Source organism: Rhipicephalus sanguineus, chromosome 4, assembly GCF_013339695.2.
Source record: "Rhipicephalus sanguineus isolate Rsan-2018 chromosome 4, BIME_Rsan_1.4, whole genome shotgun sequence".
Classification (NCBI taxonomy): domain Eukaryota; kingdom Metazoa; phylum Arthropoda; class Arachnida; order Ixodida; family Ixodidae; genus Rhipicephalus; species Rhipicephalus sanguineus.
This window is the reverse complement of record NC_051179.1, coordinates 26,160,713-26,184,551: the sequence shown is the minus strand read 5'-3', so window position 1 is coordinate 26,184,551 and position 23,839 is coordinate 26,160,713. Positions and strand designations below refer to the sequence as shown.

General features: G+C 50.3%; 1 protein-coding gene across 1 annotated transcript; it reads right to left on the bottom strand.

Annotated features, from left to right (window-relative positions):
• Positions 1 to 235: 235 nt before the first annotated feature.
• Positions 236 to 17,255, bottom strand: LOC119389271 (uncharacterized). Its single transcript, XM_037656472.2, has 2 exons — positions 16,490 to 17,255; positions 236 to 656 (listed from the first exon to the last, which is right to left on the bottom strand). Exons 1-2 carry the CDS (start codon positions 17,123 to 17,125, stop codon positions 306 to 308), a joined length of 987 nt encoding a protein of 328 aa, XP_037512400.1. The 5' UTR covers positions 17,126 to 17,255; the 3' UTR covers positions 236 to 305.
• Between the last annotated feature and the right edge of the window lie 6,584 nt (positions 17,256 to 23,839).

Below are 23,839 nucleotides of genomic sequence, written 5' to 3'. Positions count from 1 at the left end.
TCTTCAAGCAGCTATTTGTTCCTGCGTGTGGTGTCCGTTTTCTTTTGTTCCAGACAAGGCCCCCATTTTCTACAAAATCTACTTCTCCCTTCTCGAGACCGAGGAGAATTTCAGTTGGTTTACAAACGTGCGCCTAATGTCATTCGCCGAAACCAGCTGCCGTAAGCCCATCCTTCCCAGCTTGACCGTGAAATCTAGCTTAGATCCATTCAGTATGCACTCAGACAAACTGATTCACGATTTTGCTTTCACGGTTCCTGATAACAGTTTGCCAGCGCTTTCAAAGTGCGCGGACGCCGCGGAGTTTACGGAAACTCGGGACAGTCCTCCTCGATGTGCACGACGCGCGCGGAGAACTGTCGGTCGCGCGACGAGCCTCGCGTCGAGCGCGGCGGTGCGGGCGGCTCCTCGAAGATGTGCACGACGCGGGACGAAGTGCGCCGGTTGGCGGTGCCGACGTCGTCCACGATGCGTAGCGCCTGCATGGCGGGACACGGTTCGGGTAACAGTTGCTCGCAGCGCCGACCCATCGACGAAGACGAGTCGGCTCGGATGCGCACTCCGGTGAAGTTACCGCCGCCGCCGCCCATGGCGCTGCAGGTCGTCACGGTGGGTGACTGGCAGCCGCCGTAGCCGCCGTCGCTGCTGCAGATAACCTGTAGCGAGAACACAGCGTATATGCACGTGTCAGGGATATTTATTGCGATAGCAATCATTTGAACACTCGGAGGGTTTTCGCCATCAGCGTCGCCGTGCCACTCTGTATATGTGTATGTATGTATATAAGTATGTATAAAACCGGCAAATGAAAGGTTTTTCCGAAGCGCGCGACCGGGGGTTCGAACCTGCGACCTCTCGCTCCGCGGCACATCGCGTTAAAACACTCCGCCACGCAACATATATACGTTGTCCAACCTACAACGGACATTTACCGCTGGCGGCACGCAGAGCTCTGAGGTGCTTCAGCGTCGCACACGCCTGTTCACTATCACCCGCGAGATGGCGCAAAGCGCGCGCTTTAAAGGTCGTCGTCCCGCTCATATTTCACCGAGGTTGCGATGCGCGCCTCAGCCCTGTACTTTGACCTACAGGGCGTGGTCGTCCGTGCTCACACGCTTATCTCTGAAGGGGGTGGAGGTGGGAGCAGTTTTAAATGCGAAGCATTTCTAATTGAACCTTTGGCACTTTGAGAGTTTCTATCTACGTATCTATCTAGCCCCCTACGTCTGGGTCCTCTAATGATCGCCTCCTTAACCTGGTGTAGAGCAAAATTGGCATGTGAGGAAGGATTTGACGAATATGACGGTGACGTCATGACAGGAATGACGTCAAAATCCTGTCACGTACGTCGTCAAACCCTTTTCTCCAGACACGTGTGACACATACCCGTTTACCACGGGCCGCGGTGTACGGGTATGCGCCATAGGTGATTGACAGTTTATATCTACCCAGGATCGGCGATTACAGACACTGGCAATTTAAATGAGAGAGCGTTAAGAACAACCGATATCGGCAGCATTCACCCGACGAACGGAAAGAATAAGAATTAGGATCCCAGCAGGAATCGAACCCAAGCATTCTGCGTGGCAATCAGGTATTCTACCACAGAGCCACGCCAGGTCTATACACTGGTTTGGAAAAGCAGCCTATGCAGGCGTAATGACGGTGCAACGTCAATTGTGCTTGTGGTGCTGGCTATCGAATTTTGCAAGAAAGCGATAAACGCTACATATGTACTCCTACGATACAGGCGTCATATCAGATAAACGTATGTGGTTCTGGTGTTGGCTCCGCTTTTATAGCAGTCTAATAAACATTACATTTGTGTCCCTATGATTCAGGAAGCTATATCGGAGGAAAGAAGAAGGCTTTTAAGGACTCTTAAGGGCTTTTAAGGGCTCGCAAGGGTCTCGTTCTGGCAGACTTGATGCCTTCAGGTAGTATGCGCGGGATTATTGGCCAGCTGCCAGCTCGCAAAAAGATCACGTGCTACGTGACGCCAACAGGCAGAAAAAGAGTGTTCCACACTCGCCTCCATGGCTGCGATCGGCGCTGACTAACACTCCTAGGTTTAAATGCACATATACAGGGTGTTTCAGATAAAAAGCACCAAGTATTAAAAAATTAGGCATAGGCGCTACGCGTCTCCATGGCGCAGTATTGTTCTGAGCCATATAGAGCACGTCAGAATATTTTTCCCGATCTGCAAAGCTCGGTAACTAACAAAGACTGCTTAATGAACTTTTTAAATAGCAACTCTAGAGAAAAATTTTCAATGCAAAAGTCGTTGCGCTTGTTCAGAAACGTCGAATATTTCAATCTATGGTAAGATAACTCCCCTGCGTAATTTTTTCCCGTCTTTCTTTCAATCGCGCGAATTTTAAAAAATACCACGTGACTGCCGCCTAACGCGCGTCGCTTTTAGTGCCCTCAAATGTAAGTTCAACGAATTATCAAAGGCTGCTCTGCGCACGAAGGTCGATTGAACGGGCTGTTAGTGACTGCGATGGACGCTAACCGACAAAAGGAGCATACCGTTTCAACGAAAAAAAAATCTTCAACGAAAAAGTTAATTAGTTAGTTCGATTTTTTATGGCGCAAGAGCAGCTAAGGCTATTCTGCGCCAGTCACGAGGTGTTTTGAGTATTGAACATTGAAATTGATTCAGTTTTAAACATTGGTGCACACATTAATGAACATTAATGAACATTTATGCAGTTTTAAAGCTTATTTAAAAAGCCACATTATTTTAGGAAGTTTAGCACAGAACCCAAGGGTACGAGAAGCAGGGTAGGGTGAATAGGCGTGTGATATCTGTATAGATGGCCGAAATATTTTCGTCTCTGCGTATCATAATGGGAACATGTCATCAGGATGTGTATTACTGTTAAAAAGTCTTGACATTTTTCATATGTTGGCTGTTCGTCGTTTGTGAGCAGGAAGTTGTGGGTCAGGTGTGTGTGCCCAATACGGAGTCGGGATAGTATAACTTCAACAAACCGTTCTTGGTGATGACAGGTCTTCCAATCTCCGAGTATGGGCATTACAACATGGAGCTTATTGTTCGTAGACGAGTTCCACTGCTGCTGCCATTTAGTTAATAGTGCTTGACGAATTTTTCTATTGCTGTCTTTCAGGGGAATTTCAGCAGCCACGGAGCAAATGTCACATGAGACCGTAGGCAGCTTTTGATGCAGCGTAGGCTTTTTTTAAAGACGATAGTCTTTCTTGGGGAATTTAAACGCAGAAATTTTGGTCTGTCTGTCTGTCTTTCTGTTTGTCTGTCTGTCACCCGATTCGGCCATCCGGCCAAAGTTGAACCATTTGCTTACCGCCCACCCATCTTGAACTGGTACGGCTGTTCATACTTGTGAACGTTGTCGATCAAAAAGTAAATATTACGCATATCTGAGGCGCAACATCACTAGGTAAGTATTAAGTAGCGTGTTCCTTTAATAGAAAATACATAGATACATAATTCTAAAGACCATAGTTTCTTAAGCTGCGGCTGCGGCTGCGTTGAAAATGCGGCTGCGCTGAAAATGCCATATGCGCGCCGACGAACGCCCTCTGCCACGGAGGAAGGAAACCCTCCGCACAAGCTCATGTTTTCCGATATATTGCCAGATGGCGTCCACATCTCACGCAACTAGAATCACTGTATATGCTACCTTTAGGTAGCAGAGCAGCGCATAGGTCCGGCTAGCAACCACAGCTATGCGGTGAAGTCGCACTTCGTTTTTGCAGGCGACATGCCTACTGTGTCGCCGATTAACCTGTCTGGCGTGTCGAAGACCGGCGATAAACATTGGCTGTCGATGGCTAGTGTTAATTCAGTTCGCTGTAGCGGCGGCGTCGAGAAATAAAAAAAATGACCCAAGCGGCAGCTTCTCCGCAATGCACGGTTGCTAGCGGCGTTGGAAGACAGATGCGCAACTCTGTTATTTAGGTCATATATACAGTAACTCTAACGCAACGTAGACGCAGCGCCTCCTGTATCGTCTTTACACGGCATTCGCAGCGGAGCACGCGGATACGCGGCCAATTTTTTCTTTTCTTTTTTTTTGCACCAATGAAGAAACACATCGGAAGGGGCGAGGGTGAAAGCGTGATGAAGGACCGAGATAAAAGATTCACTTGCACGTGGCGGCCACTCTTCCGTATTTTTTTTTTTTTTAGACGTTACGCCACTATCATTTAGCGTCCATCACAGTCACCGATATAGCCTGCTCAATCGACCTTCGTGCGCAGAGTAGCCTTTGATAATTCGGTCCACTTACATTTGAAGGCACTAAAAGCGCCGCGTGTTAGGCGGCAGTCATGTGGTATTTTTTAAGCTTCGCGCGATTGAAAAATTTGATGTTTCTGAACAAGCGCTACAACTTTCGTATTGAAGATTTTTCTCTAGAGTTACCATTTAAAGATTTCATTAAGCAATCTTTTTTAAACTGCCGAGCTTCGCCGATTGAAAAAAGATATTCTGACGTCCTTTATGGCTCAGAACAATACTACGCTAATTAGAGACGCGTAGTGCCTATGCTAAATTTTTAACACGAAAGTGTTTTATGCCGGGGTTCACCACGGCTCCACTGACGCATTTCCGTCACGGATATGACGTTGTAAAATATAAAGTCTAACATATGGCAAAGAAAAAAAAACTAAGAAAAAAGACGCCAGGCCCGCGCTGAAACCGCAGCACAGTCGCAGCGAAAGCTGGAAGAGCGGCGTTTCTAGAGCCCGTTGTAAGCTCTCTTGGGGCTACAATACAAGTACACTAGAAAGGTACCCACTACGCCAAAAATCACAATTTTTGTGAAGTTGGGAAGCATCTACTAAGCCATTATTTGTCCTTCTGCGGAGAAGCGAGGCACCAGCTACACGTCTGTAAGGCATTATGTGCACTTTGTCGACGCGATGACTGATGACGATGAAGAATTATGGCTCAGCCCTTTGTAATGGGTTGCAAGCCTTAAACGGCCCACCAGTTATGTAATTTGCATTGGGTGACGCCCGTTCGCTATTTCCCTCTCCCGCCATGCTGTATAACATACGTTGACATGGGAGAGAGACCGGGGGGGGGGGGGCGAAGAACTTTACTGAGACCCCGAGGAAATGGATCATGCGCTTATGGGCTTCTTTGGCGACCAATAAAAGTGCACTTGCGAGGAACCCACTACGCTATAAATCATTCTAATTTTACTGAGACCCCGAAGAAATGGATCATGCGCTTATGGGCTTCCTTGGCAGCCAATACAAGTGCACTTGCGAGGAACCCACTACGCTATAAATCATTGACATTTTACTGAGACCCCGAGGAAATGGATCATGCGCTTATGGGCTTCCTTGGCAACCAATACAAGTGCACTTGCGAGGAACCCACTACGCGATAAATCATTGTAATTTTTGAGAAGTAGGGCAGCAGGCACTGTGCCATTTTTCGTCATTCTACGGAGAACCGTGGTACCTGCTAAACGCATGTAAGGCATCATGCGCACTTTGTTGATGCTGTGCCTGATAACGATGAAGAATTATGGCAGAGCCCTTTGTAATGGGTTGGAAGCGTTCAACAACCTACTCGTTGCGCAATTCGCATTGTGTGACGCCTTGTTACAGAATTCGCGTTGTGTGATTTTACTCTTCTACCACGCTATATTGCATATGCTAATGTGGTTCCTTCCCGACATGAAGCCTGTATAGGACCTTTTTGCAAAGCAGTTTCAAGCGCCGGCATGGCTCAGAGGTTGAATACTGGGCTACCACGCAGAGGGCCCAGGTTCGAACCTCGTTCCATCCTGGAATTTTTTTCTTGTTTCGTTTTTTCTTATTTCGAGCGATACTGGTTACGGACACCGGCGGCGGCGGCGGCGGCGTACAACTACGGCGCCAAAAACGGCCGGTGAAATGATCTCATAACAGCTTTCGCTGTAAAAGTTCCGTCACCGGGAGTCGAACTTACGACCTCTCAATCACCAGCGCGCAGCGCGAAGCGACTCCGCCACAGACGGCATGTTCTCTGCTACGCTTACGGCGAGCTATTAGATGCGAAGTATCAATCCGGTGGCGGTGGTGGTGGTGGTGGTGTGCGGCGTGACCACCCTTACTGCGCATGCGCATACCCTCTCCACACACCTCCTCTCCACTCACCATCTCCCCTTCCCCTCTCCACTTTCTCTTTACCCTTCCCCTCTCCATTTTCTCTCTCCCCTTCCCCTCTCCACTTTCCCTCTCTCCTTCTACTCTCCACTTCCCCTCTCCCCTCCCACTTCCCCTCCACCTTTCCACTCTTCCTCTGAAACGCGGGCTAGACATGCCGAAATTCTCTCCTGCGCAACGCCGCGATGAGCTCGAGCGCATGCGCGTCCCCTCCGCTTCTCTCTCCTCTCCTACGCTGCCCCCTTCTCGCCCGCCTGTCGACCGCGTTCCCCGCTCGTCCTGTGAGAATTAACGGCCAGGCTAGATGGAAGTTACGACGCGCGTAGCGTCCCTCTTCGCGTTCCACGACGCGAGGTCGATAGCATGCCCAAAGAACGCCAACGGAACGCGATCGTGCAAGGCTCCGGCTTCGCATCGCCTCATGGTCCCCTTTAGCGGGAGATGGTGTAATTTTTTATTTATGTACACCAGTAGCCGGTGGCGGCACTCAGAGATCGGCGGTACAGCGTGTTTTCGTTATCACTAGCGAGATGGCGCGAAGGGCTCGAAGAGCGCGCGCCTCGACAGGGCGTGGTCGCTCGTGCGGCGCTTATCTCGTGATTTCGGTGGTTTGTACGTCTTGCGCTCTGCCAGCAAGTTTCCATTGAGAGCACGAGAGAGAGAGAGAGAAAAAACTTTTATTTTCGAAACCCATGTCCGGGTCTGGGCTCTAGGGTGAGGCTGTACTGACCTCCCCTAAGATGGTTAGTATGTGGTTAAGGAGAGTTGCCCACGAGGAGGTGGTTTCGCCCAGATTCGCAACCCAGGCCTCCCATGTATGTATGTTAGAGCAGAGTGAATGGCGTTGTGGCGTGTTGGCTCTGGGGCAGTGCCAGTATGTGTGGGATAGAGTCGGTATGGATCCGCACACTTGGCAATGAGGTGTATTCGGGGCTTGTTGTATTTTATGTAGTGTGAAGTCATTCGGTAAAGAGTATGTTTGTGCTTGCCTTAAGACCGCGGTATCTTTTCTCGAAAAAGCCTCCGGCGGTCTAGGGAGCTCTCTTCGGGCTATTCGGAGGGATTTCAGGCGGGCCCTTCGTTCCTTATGGCGTTCTGCGCGGTCCACTGTCGGCAGATAAATGTCAGGCCAACCCTGGGAGGTATGGGAACACCAGGGTGTTGAGGCCTCAGCGTGGGTCCGGGAGTTGCCCAAGGAAGAAGAGTGACCTGGCGTCCATTCCAGGTGAACTAATATACCGGGATTATGATGTCCATAAGTAGTGAGCTCAGCCAGTACGTTTGGAGGGAGTTGGTTCTGGAGGAAGGCCCGTAGGGCTGCCTGCGAGTCTGTCCTGACCGTAATTTCTTGAGAGGCGTGCTCATGCTGTGTGATGGCTTGCGTTATGGCCAATATTTCTGCTATTGCCGCAGAAGGAACGTCGTGATGGTGTTTTACGATTGTTTGACCACGTGGGTCCATTGTAGCTGTGACTGCTTTGCCGGCTCTAAAGCTGGCATCTGCGTGGTATGAGGTCGGATCACTTTGAAGCTGTCGGCGGCAGCGCGATTGGCGTCTTTCAACATCTCTTTTAGTGTGCATGTGTTTTGGGATTGGTCGAACGTCAATATAAGGAAGTGCGTCCCACGGAGGAGCTGGCGGTGGTATAGGGGGCAGATTGGTAGTATTGTGTCCACAAGTTCTAGTAGGCGACGGCCCTGGTTGGAAGTTGTTAGGCGGTGCGTCTGACCTTCTTCATGCATAATTAGTCTTTCACTCAAGTTGTTGTAGATTGCTGTCGCATCTACGAAGGCCACTTGGTGCATAGCTTGGTACGCCAAGGGTTACGCGCGTGATGCCTCGAAGGAGGTTGTTGAGTTTACGGAGCTGGGTCGCGGTGAGATGCATGTACGGAAAGCCGTACATAATCCTGGTATATACTAAGGCTTCTGTGATGCGCCGGAGCTCAGCTTCTCTGACACCATTATTCTTGTTAGCTATTCGTTTGAGCATGTGCGTTATCTGACTGATCTGTTGTTGAGTGCGCTGCATCCATATGTCTGATCTGCCATCCTGCTGCCAATAAAATCCCAAAATACGTATATGTTGTTTTCTTGGTATCGGTTGTCCATGCACGTTAAGCTCGATGAGGTGTCGTCTTTCTTCTGCTGCTTTGGTATGGTCATTCAGGACGACTATGTATTCACATTTTCCAGGGGAGCACTGAAGTCCAAGACTAGCGAGGTACTGCGCAACGGTGTTTATTCCTTGCTGTAGTGTGTTTTCTTGCTCGCCAGCGTTACCTGTCGTGCACCAAAGCGTGATATCATCCGCATAAATGATATGCCTAAGCCCTGGAATTGAATTGAGTTCAGTTGGAAGATCTTTTAGAGCAACATTAAAGAGTGTTGGAGAAAGTATTGCTCCTTGGGGCGTTCCTCGTCTTAGCGCATGATTCGTTGTAGTGGAATTAGTCATAGCTATTTGAACTTGTCGGTCGCTGAGAAAGCTGCGGATGTAGTCTGCGAAGCACCGGCCTGGTTGAGTGTCATGCACTTTCTCCAATAGAGCAGCGTGTTTGATGTTGTCAAATGCTTTATGTATATCAAGGCCAACAAGGGTACGTGTTTGAACTCTGCTACTCTGGGAGTAAACATCCTGTTTTATAAGCAGCGCCGCGTCCTGAGCTGAAACATGGCGGCGAAATCCAATAAGTGTTGCTGGGAGTAGCTTGTGGTTGTCAAGGTGCCACTCATACCTAGTAAGAATCATTTTTTCCATGACCTTGCCAACACACGAGGTCAGAGATATAGGCCTCAGATTAGTAAGAGAATCCGGCCTTTGCCCGGCTTGGGAATGACGCATATGGTGGCAATTTTCCATTCAATAGGTAACACACCACTGCGCCAGATGTCGTTGAAAAACCCCAAAAGAATGGATTGTTGGTCATTTGAGAGGTTGCGTAACATGGCATATGTGATTTCGTCAGCGCCAGGTGCTGTGTTCCTGGACATGGATGCCAGTGCGGTGGATAGCTCTGCCGCAGTGAAGTCTGAGTCCATTCCCGAACTGCTAAGCCCTGTGTAACTGGGAAGCTCCTCTGGTTGCGTTGGCGGATAGAAAGTGTCAAGTATTGCTTTGTGAAGTTCATCGTCGCCAATTTGTAAAGTGAGCTGAATATTGGCTAAAGCATGGCGCTCTGTCGCGCGACCAAGCAAGTTTTTGAGGATCTGCCAAACTCTCGAGAGGTGTAGATGTCCGTTGATGCTTTCGCACGTCTCCTGCCAATTCCGCCTAGCCAGGTCATCAGCGTATCTCTGTATGTTTTCGTTGCACCTTGCCAATTCATCCTGTATGTGTACGTTGGCCTTATTTTTTCGAAGCCGCCGAACAATCTTTCTGCGGCTATCCCACAAATTTAGCAGATGCCTGTCTATAAAAGGATACTTTTCAGTGCAGGTGACTTCCTTTCTGAATTCGTGCGTGGTAGAGCGGAGGTTCTCTGCCCATTCTTGTATAGTTAGAGGAGAGGGTTGGGCATCGAGTTTATTTCGAACTTTGTCCCAGTCTACAATCGCTGTGCGACGTCCCGATTGCCTTCGAGCACCATCGCGTACCGCGAAAGTGACAAAGCAGATGTAGTGGTCACTTCCTCCATCCTGGCCTGTGTTATGCCATTCTGCGGAGAAGTGCCCCTTATACCACGCGAGGTCCGGATTAGTGTCTTGTTCTGTGCGGTTTCCCTTCTTGTGTATTCTAGCGTGTTGTTGAGCAATGAGAAACACTGCCCTTGCATAAAGCTGCATAACTTGCGACCTATGGAAGTGTGTCGATCATAGCCCCATTGATAATGGGGTGCGTTAAAGTCCCCCACGATAAGATATTGGGGTCGCCTATATTCGTGCGTAGAAAAGTGGCATAATCCGGCAAGGGTTCAGCATCTTGTTTAGGTAACCAGTAGGCTGCCAGTAAAAGGAGAGTGGTGTTTTGCAGTCGTATTCGAACGCACACGTGTTCTTTCCGCGCATCGTTAATTGAGGCAGCATCTATTTGGGTAGCTGCGAGATCACGGCGTACATAAATTATGACTTGCGTACATGGGGGCTGCGGTGACAGGTGGCCGCGTCGTTTTCCAACAATGCTAGGCTGTGTAAAATAATTATATCCGGTTAATTTGTGCTCACCGTTGGTCTCCTGCAGCGCAATAATTGCAGGAGAATGCTCGGCCACGTAATTATTAAAAGCAGTCTTCTTCCTACGCAGCCCGCGACAGTTCCAATGCCAGACTGCTATCATGTTCTGAGTGCTACCACCAGGCACTGCGGGGTGGTTTATGGCCAAAGGCGAACCATGTATTACATTTGGGGCGTTGTTTGTTAGCCATTGTGGGGGGGCGTTTGGGTGGAGGCGATTGCGTTTTCTAATTGCGTGAAACGTGCATTAAGGGTGCCAACGCTTGCTGCAGTACCTGCTGTACGGCTTGTTGTATAATAGAAGGAAGAATTTGCAGAAGTATTTCGTGTACTAGCTGTCGGATGTCTGTGTGTGAATTTGTATGTGCGGTGTGTGGATGGCGTGTTGTATGGAGGCCTGGGCCGCTCACCTGGTGAGTTGAAGATTTCGCCGTTGTGTTCGTCCCACCGGAGGACTTTATGTGGTGGTGAGGAGCCTGCTCCCGGAGACGGTTGCGTGGATCCGTGATGTCCTCCTGAGGGTCCCCACGCTGTGCCTGTGGCATTCTGTGGTTTCCGTGGTGGCCTGGAGAAGCTTTAGGCTGCGTGCTGGTGGTGGTAGGAGTCTTCGGCTGGTGGGAGCTTGGCTTCTTCTGTCGTGGTGGTCCTCGATTCCTACTTCTGCTTCGGCTTGTGCTGGGACTTCTGCTGCGACTACTGCTGTGGTCCACCGTTGAGGGAGCGGGGCAGACCAGTGTCCTGCAGTGGCGCGAAACGATTTCGACGTGTGCAGAGCTGGGCTTGGTAGCGACGGCCAGGCTTCTGCGTCCTGCGCTGGGCTGAGAGTATTGCGGTGTATTGGCTGAATCTTCGGCAGCTGGGTTGCAGCGTGGTATGTTAACAGTTTTCCTCGAACAGTTTGGGGAAGTCGGAGAGTGATCGTGCTGGTCACACAAGAAACAATATTGTTCGCATTCGTGAGATTGCTCGGATGCCTCTTGTTCAGGTGGGAGTGTCTTGCTGCAGTGAGGACAGCGAACGAAAGTTCTGCGGTTGCGGCAGACGTCGGCCCGGTGTCCTAGTTCTTGGCAGCTGGAGCATTGAGCGGCTTTTCGCCTCTCAGGATATATGTTGTATACGCCGGAGAACAGCCGGGCGTGTCTGGGGAGTTCCTCACCTTCAACTATTACCAGTACCGTATTTGTGGTGCCCAGCCTGCGGACATTGGCGATGGTTCTGCCTTGTATTGTGAGCTCACTTCTGAGAGTGTCTTCCGTGATGTCCGGGTATATGCCATGAATGACGCCTCTTGAGTATGTGTTGTCAAATGCATTGTAGCACCGTATCGGATACGTGGTGCCGCTGACAATGATGTTGGCACACTGCAGAAGTCTGTGAGCGATGGTTGCACGGAAGGTCTGGACAACAATTAGGTTTTGCACATCCCGTCGTTTTATATAGGTGTCTTCTTTTTCAGTTGCAGTTGCTTGTACCGCATAAAGTATGCCTTGGCAAACCGCACTGAAATTAAGGCGAGTTATGTCGACGTAGCCTTGAAACTTTACGACAATTGTGGTGCATTTTGCTAGTCGCTGTGGTGGCGGGCGAGCGTTCCCGCACTTCGGCAGACTGGAACGCTGGCTGACCTGTTGAGTGCTTGTCTGTGCTTCGGACGCGGAGGGCGTAGCGGCGGGCGTTTGTGACAGCACTGGTATCTGCGACGACAGCGGCTGGATTGCGTCCGTTACACACAAGGGTGGTGCGGTGTCCATCTCGAACGCGGTCGGCATCATGGGCACTGGGGCATTGGGGTCACCAGTAGCCGGCGTCGCGCCCGCGCCAGTGTTGGGCCGGCGCGGGTGCTTTGTTAGGCCTAGCCTTGAACGTCCACCAGGCGCGTCCTCGCTGTGGGGATTTCGGCGCTTCTGTGCTTTAAGTCCCAGAGATTTTGGTCTCAAAAGAGTCCTAGCAGGTTTACTGACCTTGTGCGCAGGAATCTTGGAGGCAGGAAGAGAAGTTCCGGGGCAATCCGGCGTTTTTGCGGGAGCTGATGCAGCCGTGACTGGTATCCACGACGCTCGTAGCGCCCTCCTCCGAGAGCACGAAGGTCACCGCACTCACTGCAGCGGCCGCTTTTGCGAAAGGAGCGCGCTGCTCACACAGAAGTTACAACTCTGACAGTTCGCGCTCATCCTGTATATGTTCGTTCCGCGCGTCCTTTCTACTTAAGCAGCGCATTGCAAGCTTCGAGCGGCTTGCCGTTCTTCGCGTGACATTACAATTTGATGCTGTAGCATTCATTCCTTCGCGCATGGGGCGAAAGAATGCACTACAAACGCTGAACTACGTCTGTGAAGACACGTTTCCCTTTCGTGTTATACCGATTCCTATGACAGAGGGATCAGCCATGTTTTTAATACTTGGTGCTGTTAAGCTGAAACACCCTGTATACCCTATAAAGTGGACGGTAGGATGACTGCCGCCGTAGCTCAGTGGTAGAGCATCGGGCGCGTTATTCGAAGGTCGCAGGCTCGGTCCCTGCCGGCGGCAAGTTATCTTTTCGTCCACTCTACTTTCTTCGCATTTATATTACAATTAGAACAAATAACATCTTTTATACTTTCCTTGGCAATATTGTCTGTTAGTGCTCGTTAATATTGTGTCTAGCTAGCTATATTAAAGCCTTGCTCGACCCCGGTGGAATACATTAACGAAAGTTACGTGTGATATTCACATGATTGCACCATAAAATGCACTTAGTTTCGATAATACTGACGTATGCACTCTAACGTGAGGGCTAACATCGAGTCGCACCAAAAGTTACCGTTTAAACTCCAGTGTTGTCGACGTGCCAGGTAAGCCCACGATGTGCACATAGCCACTACACTTACAAAAACACGTAGATCCACCTCGTAACCTTGGCTCAAAGCCATAAAGTACAGCATAGAAGTACTCGCTGACCGCTTCGCATGAAACCGATTCCCAGAGCGCGTGGGATTTGTCGAAATTTTTACGTGTTGTGCTTTCACTGTAAAGTTAGAAGCAATGGACTGCACGAAGGTGATTCCGCTCGCTGCAGTGACTACGTTTGCAAAATGAGTGAATAGACAGCCTTTGTTCGCATGATATTCCAATTTGTTGCTCTCGAATTCATTGCTTCGCCCTTGCGGCGAGACTCACATTAGTGTTCACTTTGATATACTGCAGCCCTATTGAAGGCTATAGCAGAGGTGGAAACGTTATATACAGGGTGTTCCATGTAACTATAGAACCAAATATTTTAAAGAAGTGGTTAACCGCAACTGACTGAAACCAACGACATATGGTATCTCGTCATGTGGCGATCGATAGGGTATATTTTCTACCATGCTTAATTAGTTAATTAACTAAAATAAATTATGCAATAGTTTTCAAGCTGCGTATGTTCCATGGCCACGGAGTAAGATAAGAGAGGAGCGCCGACTCCGACTCCGCCCCACGCATTCACTCGGGACAAACCGCGCAACGCAGACGCGGCGGTCTAACTACAGTAAACTGTAGTCTAACTCATTCCTTTGCTCTCCCTCTCCACTCCTCTTCACGCTTTCGCACATGCTTTCTCCTCTCCCGGCGCTGATCGCGACGCGTAGCGCCATCTGTCGAGATGCATAGAAATCATTCAACACCTGCGCACATGAGCGCATGCGCCGATTGGAGGAGGACGGCGACGGCGGCGGCAGGGTGTCGTCTGCTAGAAACCCGTTCGCACGGCATTCTCGAATGACAAAAAAAAAAAAAATAATAACGCGTATATATGCGTACTGATACTAAAATATGAAATAAAAACATCGTACCGCTATTTATACATATATGCGAAACATTCTAACATATCTTCGGAGAAAGCAGGCGAAACATTATGCTGAACAAGAACGGCAGAGCAGAAGTACACTTGTTTTCCACGTCTGGACGTCTGCCCGGTAGTGTTGGTTGGACATTTTCGTGTTACACCCTTTGTTTAGCATGTTTGCAGTGTGCTTCTTCATATTCGAAGGGACAAGGTGTCTTTTTGGTACTTGTGTGTGAAGACATGGAACAACCGGACAGGAGGCACTGAAGTGTTTTGTTCTTGGTTGTAAATCTGGTTACGGCAAAGGGTGAGAGAAGTTTCCGCTCTTCGCGGCCCCATCTGTGACAAAAGCTATGCTCTCTACAGAAAAGAATTGGTAGCAGGCGTGCAGCATGCGCGGAGCAGACGACAACACGGATAGGCATACAGACCCGCGAACGCGGTCAAGCACGCGTCCGCGCCGTTGCTATAGCAACGACAGACGGACGCGTGCTTAAGAGAGACGGAAAGCGGCGTAAGAGAGACACCGTCCTCTGCTCGAGGACGGTGTCTCTCTTACGCCGCTTTTGTTAGAGTCACTGTATATGCTACCTTCAGGTAGCAGAGTTGCGCATAGGTCCGGCTAGCAACCACAGCTGTGCAGTGAAGTCGCACTTCGTTTTTGCAGGCGACATGCCTACCGTGTCGCCGATTAACCTGTCTGGCGTGTCGAAAACCGACGATAAACATTGGCTGTCGATGGCTAGTGTTAATTCAGCTCGCTGCAGCGGCGGCGTCGAGAAATAAACAAATTGGCCCAAGCGGCAGCTTCTCCGCCATGCATGGTTGCTAGCGGCGTTGGAAGACAGATGCGCAACTCTGCTACCTAAAGGTAGCATATACAGTGACTCTAGCTTTTGTCCATTCGTAGCGCCATCTGGCAAACACGCCGCGAAGCATGAAGCGGCGTTGCAAAATGTGTCCCTTCCAGACGAGCGGAGTCGGCGCTCCTGTCTATCTTACTCCGTGTCCATGGCTCAGCATTCAACTCCGCTGAAGCAGATCTAGGCGAAAAACAGAGGCCATTTTCAAGCGTTTCACGGGTTGGCAGTTTGAAGCCTTGCCTTTACTTGTGCCTCTGATCACCGGAATAGAGCACTTCTGAGACGCGCAGTTGTCTGCACACTCGCCAATGCGCGAGACCAGCGCATTTTCCCCTCACAGCTTTCCCCAAAGAATCTTAGTGCTGTGTAGACGGTGTTGGCGAGCAAAGGTGAGCTGTTTCACGTAGAAAGTCTTTAACTTTCCTACCTTTCCCGCAATCACATAACCTTATCAAAACTATAAGTTATTATTTCAGAACTCTACTGTCATTAATTTTAAGACCATAGATTACTTATTAGAAGAGGAAATGACGGCCAAAGTGTCATTTTTTTAAATTTCGCGCCGGAACTTCAACGCATGAACGTCACTGTGACGTCACGAATTTTAGAGAATTTGTGGAATCTGGTTCAATAAAATTTTTTGGGAACTTGGTGTATTAAGACTTGTCAGCAATTTTTACCAATAAACGCTTACGCAAGCCATAGCAGACGCCGTCAAAATCCATGACGTCACGGCGAGCTGGGACGGGAACTTCAAGGCGGCGTCGCCACTTATAGTTCTTTTTTTTTTTTGCGCATTCTCTCACTTACCAAGCGCCTTCTCGCGGTAAGAGTGGTGCTTTCGGTATTGTAAAATTGAAATTTACTGGCCCGAAAAAAATCTTTTTCCTCTGTAGTTATTGAGGAAACGGCGCGAAAAAGACGAAAAGACTTTAACGCCACGAAGCCTTTGCAGCCTTTCCGTCTTATTCTGTCGCGCCGTTTTCTGAATGCATCCGTACCAACTCGACCAAGAGTCAGTCCTACTTTCCTCAGTGCCCCTTTAACGCGACGCCGCCATCTCAAGCATAATCAGTGCGCGCCAGAACCAACGCCGGAACGGGATATGGCGATAACATTACCGTGTTGTACTCGGGATCCAGCGACCACTGAAAGGCCGACGCCTCAGACCAAGGTCGGTGACAGATTCGCCACGACTGAGTGGAATTCGTCACTGAGACTAGAGAAAAATTTATAATAATAATTGCTGGGGTTTTACGTCCCACAACTACAAGCGACGCCGTAGTGGAGGACTCCGGAAACGACCACCTGGGCTTCGACAACACGGGCCTCTAACATTCCTGCTCCATCGAAATGCGGCCGCCGCGGCAGGCATTCGATCTCGATACCTTCGGGTCAGTGGTAGCGGCGAATGCGTCACCGACAAGTTTGTCCTCAATGGTTTCCAAGAGCTTGCATCAGGACATCGCGTGCTCCAGAGCGTGTATAGGCTTACCTGCACACCGGGAGGGCTAAAACCTCTGCCAGACGGCACAGGTGCGGCCCGCGGCTGAACCATGACCGGACTCCCTGGCTGCTCGTTGATGACGGTCACGGACGTCAGACCGGGCGCCGTCTCCTTGCCGAGCGTCGTCTCGAAGCAGATGGGCAACCGCGTGTTGGCCAGAAGCGACAGCGGGTCGCATATCTGTTTCTTCAGCTTTTCAATGCCGGCCGGGGGAACAGCGGCATCTGCGGGGGCAGCGGGGGCGGCTGCGGGGGCAGCGCCGGCGGCGGCACCGGCGGCGGCATCCGCGGGGGCTGCAGCGGTGGCGGCGCCGGCGGCCTTACTCTTACGGTCGCGCTCACGCTTCTCTTCCTCTTCCTTGGTCAGCGGTCGGCCAACGGTCACCTCGAGACCGCCCTCGGGTGTGATGCGCCAGTCGAGGCGCGAGCCCTTGTTCTTAGGGGGCGCTGGCATGCCGATCGTCTCCACAGGACCGCAGTAGACTTTAGTAAGCGAAGACTGGCACGAAGGCCCCATCGACTGCTGCCCCGACGGGTTGACGGCGATCACGCGCACGCCTTCGTCCATGCAGGCCACGTCGTTGGGATCGCCCAGAGAGATGACGCGAACAGACCTGCCTGCCATGGTTGGAACTGCTGTTAGTCCTACCTTCACTGCGGACAACCCGAAAGCGGCCTTCCTGGCAGCTGCTCGTTCTCTTCTACTGGTGAGCGCGCACACGTCACAGGGGTGGCGGGAGTGGCGCAATTTCGAGGACACCACATACGATCACCAAGAGAAGGCCCGCGGCAGCTGCCTAGTTTATGAATTTTCGGCTGCAGCCATTGCCGAGCTCCATCGGCGAGACGACGGCCTGCGGCTGCTGGTCCCTGCGAAGAACGCGAGCACAAGCTCTCGCGCGGCCGCAGTTTCCGATGATGACGATGAGGCATTTCCGGTCGCTGGAGGAAGAAGATGTGGTTATCGGAAGAACCACTGTGGTTTGGTCCTTCATTGTAAAGTTTTAATACAAGAAAATAACAATGCACGATAACAATTTAGTATTTAAAATTTATCCCTTACCTGAAACCTTCGCTTTACTTCAAGTGCTACTATACAGTTCTTCATAGTCCTTCGTCATGCAAGGCTGGCTACTCTTGCACATCATGCTACTTGGCTTGTGGTCGGTTTCTTTCGTATAATGTTCATTTGCATTTTTTTAATTAATGCTGGCTCATGGCTTCTCAACCGCCCCACCCCTTCGCTTCCATTTGGTTTGCGCCATTATAAAGGGAATAATCTTCGTCATATAATCTTCTCGTACGTGCGCTTCGTTCTGTTTTACTCTCGTTGCATAAACTATGGCCGATGCATATCACCCGTGTTTACATTCTCTAGCGTCCGCTGCCGGTTACCATCCCTAATTTTTTACCGCTATCACTTTTGGCTTTCAACATTTCTCCTCCGCTGAAGAAGCCACCAGAAGAAAACTTCGATATTCTATTTCTAAAAATGTGAATTTTCTCCTTGCCCTCCTTTTGTCTAAAAAGATCCCTGACTGCGAAATTTTTGTTTGTGACGTTTTTACTGTAATTTGTAGCCTTGTGTCATGTAACGCCGAAATCGAATAATAAATTCTCTGACGTATCGTATAATTAATGCGTGCGTCGTTAATTGTGACCAAATTTTTGCGTCACTTCGAAATGCGCGCCTGAAGTCGGGGCATATATAGGCGTGCGCACGAGGGGGGCAGATAGGGCGGTTGCTCCCCCCCTCCTCCCCCTAATCAACTGAAGTGCGGCGCCAAATGTGATCCGTATACATTTACTCAGTAGTGCCTGTCCCGTCATACTTTAAAACGCAAGGTTATGACCATGCAGGTTTTTGGCAATAATATTGGCCGAGGACTGATTTTGCATTCCAAAAGCTGTTTACTATTCATTATTACCCCCGGCATGAGGGACGAAAGGCAGGCTGTTGTGGGAAGCACGTCGTCGCTTCATATTCATGTTTGCATCCACTTCGACGCTTTTTTCTCCTTCTTTTCTTTCTTTATTTTGAAATACTCCAACGGGGGGAGGGAGGGGGCGGTTCCCGTAGAGGTACTGTATATGCTACCTATGCTCCCGTATGGAGCATATACCCTAATTAGAGTGTACTAGTGCACTGTACCGTAACTATAACTTGCCCTCCCCCCCTAATGCGGAACCCTGCGCACGCCCATTGGGGTGGGGGGGCGGGGGAGGGATGGATGGATGCATCCAGCACAGGCACCCTTTCTTTCTCTGCCGTCAAATCACCAGCAAGATTAATCATAGTGTATAACGTGCAAAGTTGGCTGGCATTCATCAAGGCCCTATCACACGGATATTCGGGACCCGCGTGTGCCACTCAAGCTGTGTAGCTTTTGCTACGGCACAGAAACATTTTATCCAAAATTCCAGGGGGGGGGGGGGCAGCTGCATTCTTCCCCTGGAATTCCGAAGATATGACATGGTGCAATGTCAGCACATGCGTAGCACATGAAATGTGTCACTGGAGGATTATCTCCACGTGTGCTGACATTGCACCATGTCCTGCCTTCTACTTTAACAAATGATTGGTAGTTTGTGCTGTTTCTCCCTTCTGGTTGTCTCTTAAGACCCAAAACCGTGATCGAGCACCGGAAACTCCTTTTTCAAGGGACACTACTTTTCCTTTAATTGACTCCACTTTGTGATTATTTTTATTCGACACTGAGTGTAAACAGGGTAAACTTTTACTCCCCCGTACAGCACGAGCTCTTCAAGATGGAGTTAAACAAGATTGGCCAACCATGAACTTTCGCATAAACGTGTTGCAGCTTGATGGCACATCGTGGATTATTTGTCCGTACATGTACGAGGAGTGCGTGCACAAACAAGCAGCGCAGCACTTCTCCGCCATCTATAATATACAATGCAGAACAATTCTGCATCACTCTCAGTCGTCCTCCGGCTGAGACACCTCGGAGCCTGAGAGACTGCCAGAAACGTCAATGAAGACGCTGGCGACGTTCTCGGCCGCACTGAACGAGGCAGATCGGGTGACAACGTTAATTCGGCACGGACCTCCCGATTCGGCCAAGCGTCGCGCGAGTTCCTCCACGCACTCGACGCACGGCTGCAGCGGAGGCGGTTCGTCCTGCTCGGCGACGTAGTCTGGCAGGCTGCTGCGTCGCCTCACAACGTATGCAGGTAGCGACGGACGTCGTGGAACCAACACACTTCCTACAGGTCCTGTCGGCGGCACGTCCACGAGTCGCACCGAAATGGCACTGGGCTGGCGCGTCGACGGTGTGTTCTTCACGCCTAACGTCACCTCGAAGCTCACCGGCGTGCGAGGACCCAGTCTGAACGACCACTTCTTCTCGGGCTTCATAAGTTCTGCTTTGCTTCCGCATCCTCCAGAAGACTTCGCCGAGGTTGAGGCACCGGCTTCGGTCGTTGCGGGTGCCGGCGTACCGTCTTTTTTCTTTTCGACATCAGCCTTCTTGCTCGCGTCCTCTTGACCAGACGACACCTTCGCTTCGACGACGTGAGCCTTCTTGGTCGCGTCCTGCTGACCCGACGACGCCTTCACTTCGACGACGTCAGCCTTCTTGGTCGCGTCCTGCTGACCAGACGACGCCTTCACTACGACGACGTCACTCTTTTTGGTAACGTCCTGCTGACTCGACGACGCCTTCGCTTCGACGACGTCAGCCTTCTTGGTCGCGTCCTGCTGATCCGACGACGCCTTCTGACCCGAGGTCGACGCCTGCTTGGAAGCCTTAGCTCGCTTGGCCTCTTCCTCTTCGGTCAACGCCGGGCCGACGCGTACCTCGAGGCGCCCGTCCGGCTGGAGCTTCCATTCCAGTCGCGTCCCCGGGACTTGACGGCCGCTTCTAGTCGCCGCGACCTGCCGATTATCAGGCACTTGGCAGTAGATGTTCGTCGCAACCGAGCACTGGCTTGCGTCGGACTTCGCAAAACAGAAGCGGGAAGGAAACCTTGGCGGCGACGATGACGGCTGGTGGGAAGTGCAAGGTTCGGCGGGGAGTACCTCGACCTCGACGAGCTCCGTCTCCTGCGCCGGCGGCACGGGCGCCTGCTCCATTTCGTCGGTCGTGGATACCAGGCGAACGGCCCGTACCCTCGTCGACATGGCGACGCTCTTTCACCCTCTTACACGACCTCTGTGCCTTATGAGCGTTTAATGAACCAGCCACCGAGAGACGTGTTGCGGGCGTGGTTGCGGGCTTGGTTGCGGGTCGCTACGTCTCGCTGGAGAAGCACCGCTGGACGCGGGCCGCGATTTTAAGAGGGCAACTCTTATACTGTGGTTTCGGTTTCGATTACGAAACCTGCTCTCTTGTCACGCCTCTTTTTTGGGAGGCGCTCATATATCAGTGTCGCTAACATGGAGGGTCGCTAATGAAATTAGGTCTTTCACTCGGCACCCGGCTTTGTCTCTAATGTCAGCTTCGGGGCCGCCGTCCCAGTGAGCACCGCGTACTTCGTTCCCTCGGCGTGGCGTCCTAGGCGAAAGGGCAAAAAAATCAATTTTTGGAAAACACTCGTTTTGGTATCTGTGGTTTCATATTTACGCAAGATCTAAATGATTACACTGAAAACGCACTCTAAGTGCCCGAAAAAAAAATAATTTTGTAAGTGAGGTCGGTGAAAAAGAAGTCCAAAATCGCGCTAAAACGACGCAATTCAATGCGTCGGATCTCGTCTTTCCTGCCACCGAGCGCCGCCATCTTGGGGTCGTTTCAAAGCTCATAGTTCCGCCTTTCCGTTCCCGCCTTTCTCGCTTATTATCACCGCATAAAAAAAGCGCAAACAACAAAACATTCGAAGGGCGCCCTTACGAACATTGCAATGTACGCGGCGTCCTGTTGGCGGAACGCGCGACACCGTTGAGAGGCGCTTTTCTATTGGTTGGTGCCACAGCGCAACCGCTGTGTTTACGAGCGGAGTGCTTGCTGCTTGATCACTCCCGGGCCTTAAGCACGTCAATCACCGCTGTTCGATAGGTGACGCGCGTACGGGAGGCAAAATGCAAGCCTCTTTAGTTTCGTACGGAGGAAAACGAGGGATGCTTGGTATCGCATGGATCGGGCAAGCCAGTTATTAGATTGGGGTGTAGCGACTGGGTTGTCGGCACATCATGTCATCCCTTGCCGAGACGGTAATAAAGCAACAGCAATGTAAACCATAGCGCTTTATCATCGCAACGCTTACTACTTATCAGATGACGCGCGAGTGCCGCTTTACCGGCTTTACTTTGGAGACGATCTGCCGACGCTTGCTCTCGCGCCGCTCCGCTGAGAACCGAGCTTCGTGCACGCGCGTTCCCGGTCCCGTTATGGTGTACTGGGATTACTGGAATGGGGTAGTGTGCCGTCTGGCGCCGGAAACGTGGCTCTTTTAGCGATGACAGCCTGCGGTGCCAGAGCACACCGTACTACTGTTTCGCCACCTGACGCCGCCCCCTGAAGTAATTTATGGTAAGCTGATATACAAAGCCTCCGAGATCCGTAGTTGTAGTTGCCGCGCTGGTCGTGCGTTCACGTGGGAAAATTGTTCAATGTTCCCTTCTGTTTCTAATGACGCGTGGCAGACTCAGTGTTTGAGGAAGCCTGATGCATTCAAGTTTTTGCAGGCCGATTGGAATTACGGACTTATCCACATAGGATAAATCCAACACCCCGAATACCTCGCGGTGCATTTAGCTGCATTCCTGCGCTTTGGCGCCCTTTTGAAGAGTAAAATCTCTAAAGAAATGGAGCAGCATTCGTCATTGAGCGTCGTATTTTTTCCGTACAAAACCTTGCGACCGCTCTTCTGGCTGATGCAGGTGACGGGTGATCGTGCAACTCACCTAATGCTGTTAATGTTAGCCTTCCCGACCTCCTCGTGTGTTTCGACGCATAACTATATGCATAGAATGAACAGCGATGTGCTTTTTTATGCATTTTGCAATCAAAACAGTAAGCATGCAGACGATCCGGGACGCTGCTCTGCGATAGGAATTGTGCAAGCTCAGACGACGCAGAGACATCTTTATTTATTGCAACAATGCAACCGAATTTGTTTAAGTGTTTAAATCTTACAAATATATTTAGTTTCAATCGTGTTACGAACCATTCGACGAAAGAACGGCAGAAATGTTCGCAATTCCGATTTAAATTTCGCGCGCCGGGTGCACCGTTCGATTGTGGCGCCCTGCTGGTAGCGTCATCGCAAAAGTGACCACCACTCTGCGAAGACGGCACACTATATTGCAGTACACCATAGTCCCGTTTCGATAAAACGGGCGTCTGATGTCCCCACTAGCGGAAGAGCGTTCTAAAGGTTAGTAATGTGAGAAAATGCGCCTGCGGATATAGTTCAGTGCGAAGTCGCCGTCAGCTTCGGACTGTCGATAAGGCGTCGGCTCTGCGGTGCGGGTCGCGGGTGCGGTTTATCGTACAAGAAAATGAATCTTTAGGCATTAATAGTTGGCAGGCACGATCGCAAAGCTTGGTCAAACTAATACACTACTATTTAGGCCGCCTGACGACACGTCCCGCGGCCGCAAAAGTGGCGATACAGTCCAACATGTACAATGTTCACATGCAGCCTGGTGCACTTGCGTTGCAGGGGGCTGCACAAAAGCACCTGCCGTAAATGATAGAGTGTAATAAACTTCCTAAATCAGGCCAAATGAAGAAGTGGAGGCCCAAAAGATTGCCTCATGGCAAGGACACTAATTATTACTGCCCTGGAACGCTTTAGCGTAAGGTCAACTGCAACCAAAACTTCGTTGTCCATTTGTTTTATTGTAACCCATAGGCTGTGCTGTACTTCAACAAAGTCTTGGAATATTTGTTCAGGCTTTTTTCTTTTTTTATTTCATAATTACTGCATGGCACGATTAGCTGAGACACAGGCATTTGCATGTAATGCTCAGCAGAAAATTATTAGGGCTGCAAAAAAATTTTCAAACTGTCTAAGTACAAACAGTATGTGAGCAAAGACACAATGTAGTTCCAGCCCCCTAGCATGTTTCATCACTGTGCCAGGCTTTCCACGAACAAGGAACTTGTGAATTTTTATAAAATGATAACTAGTAAAGATAATCTTCACGAAAATTTAAATTTGCATTTTTAAGATTATTTGTAGTGTGCGGCCAGATTTCATCGACCTAGGCCAAGAAACCTAGAAAGTTACAAACGATCCCCGCGTCACTCTTTACGCAACGTTCGATCAAAAGCCAAAAACCTAATCAGATACAGCAACATAAATTACGATAAAACGAGATGAAACGTTAAAAACTGCTGCAAGAAGGCACAACGACACACTACTCTAACAC

What these genes read in the sequence shown, in the direction of transcription:
- LOC119389271 (XM_037656472.2), bottom strand. Translation starts at nt 17,125, where the DNA reads ATGGCAGGCAGGTCTGTTCGCGTCATCTCTCTGGGCGATCCCAACGAC. An exon ending in TTAGCCCTCCCGGTGTGCAG is followed by an intron (nt 657 to 16,489) that starts GTAAGCCTATAC and finishes TTCTCGCTACAG; the next exon opens with GTTATCTGCAGCAGCGACGG.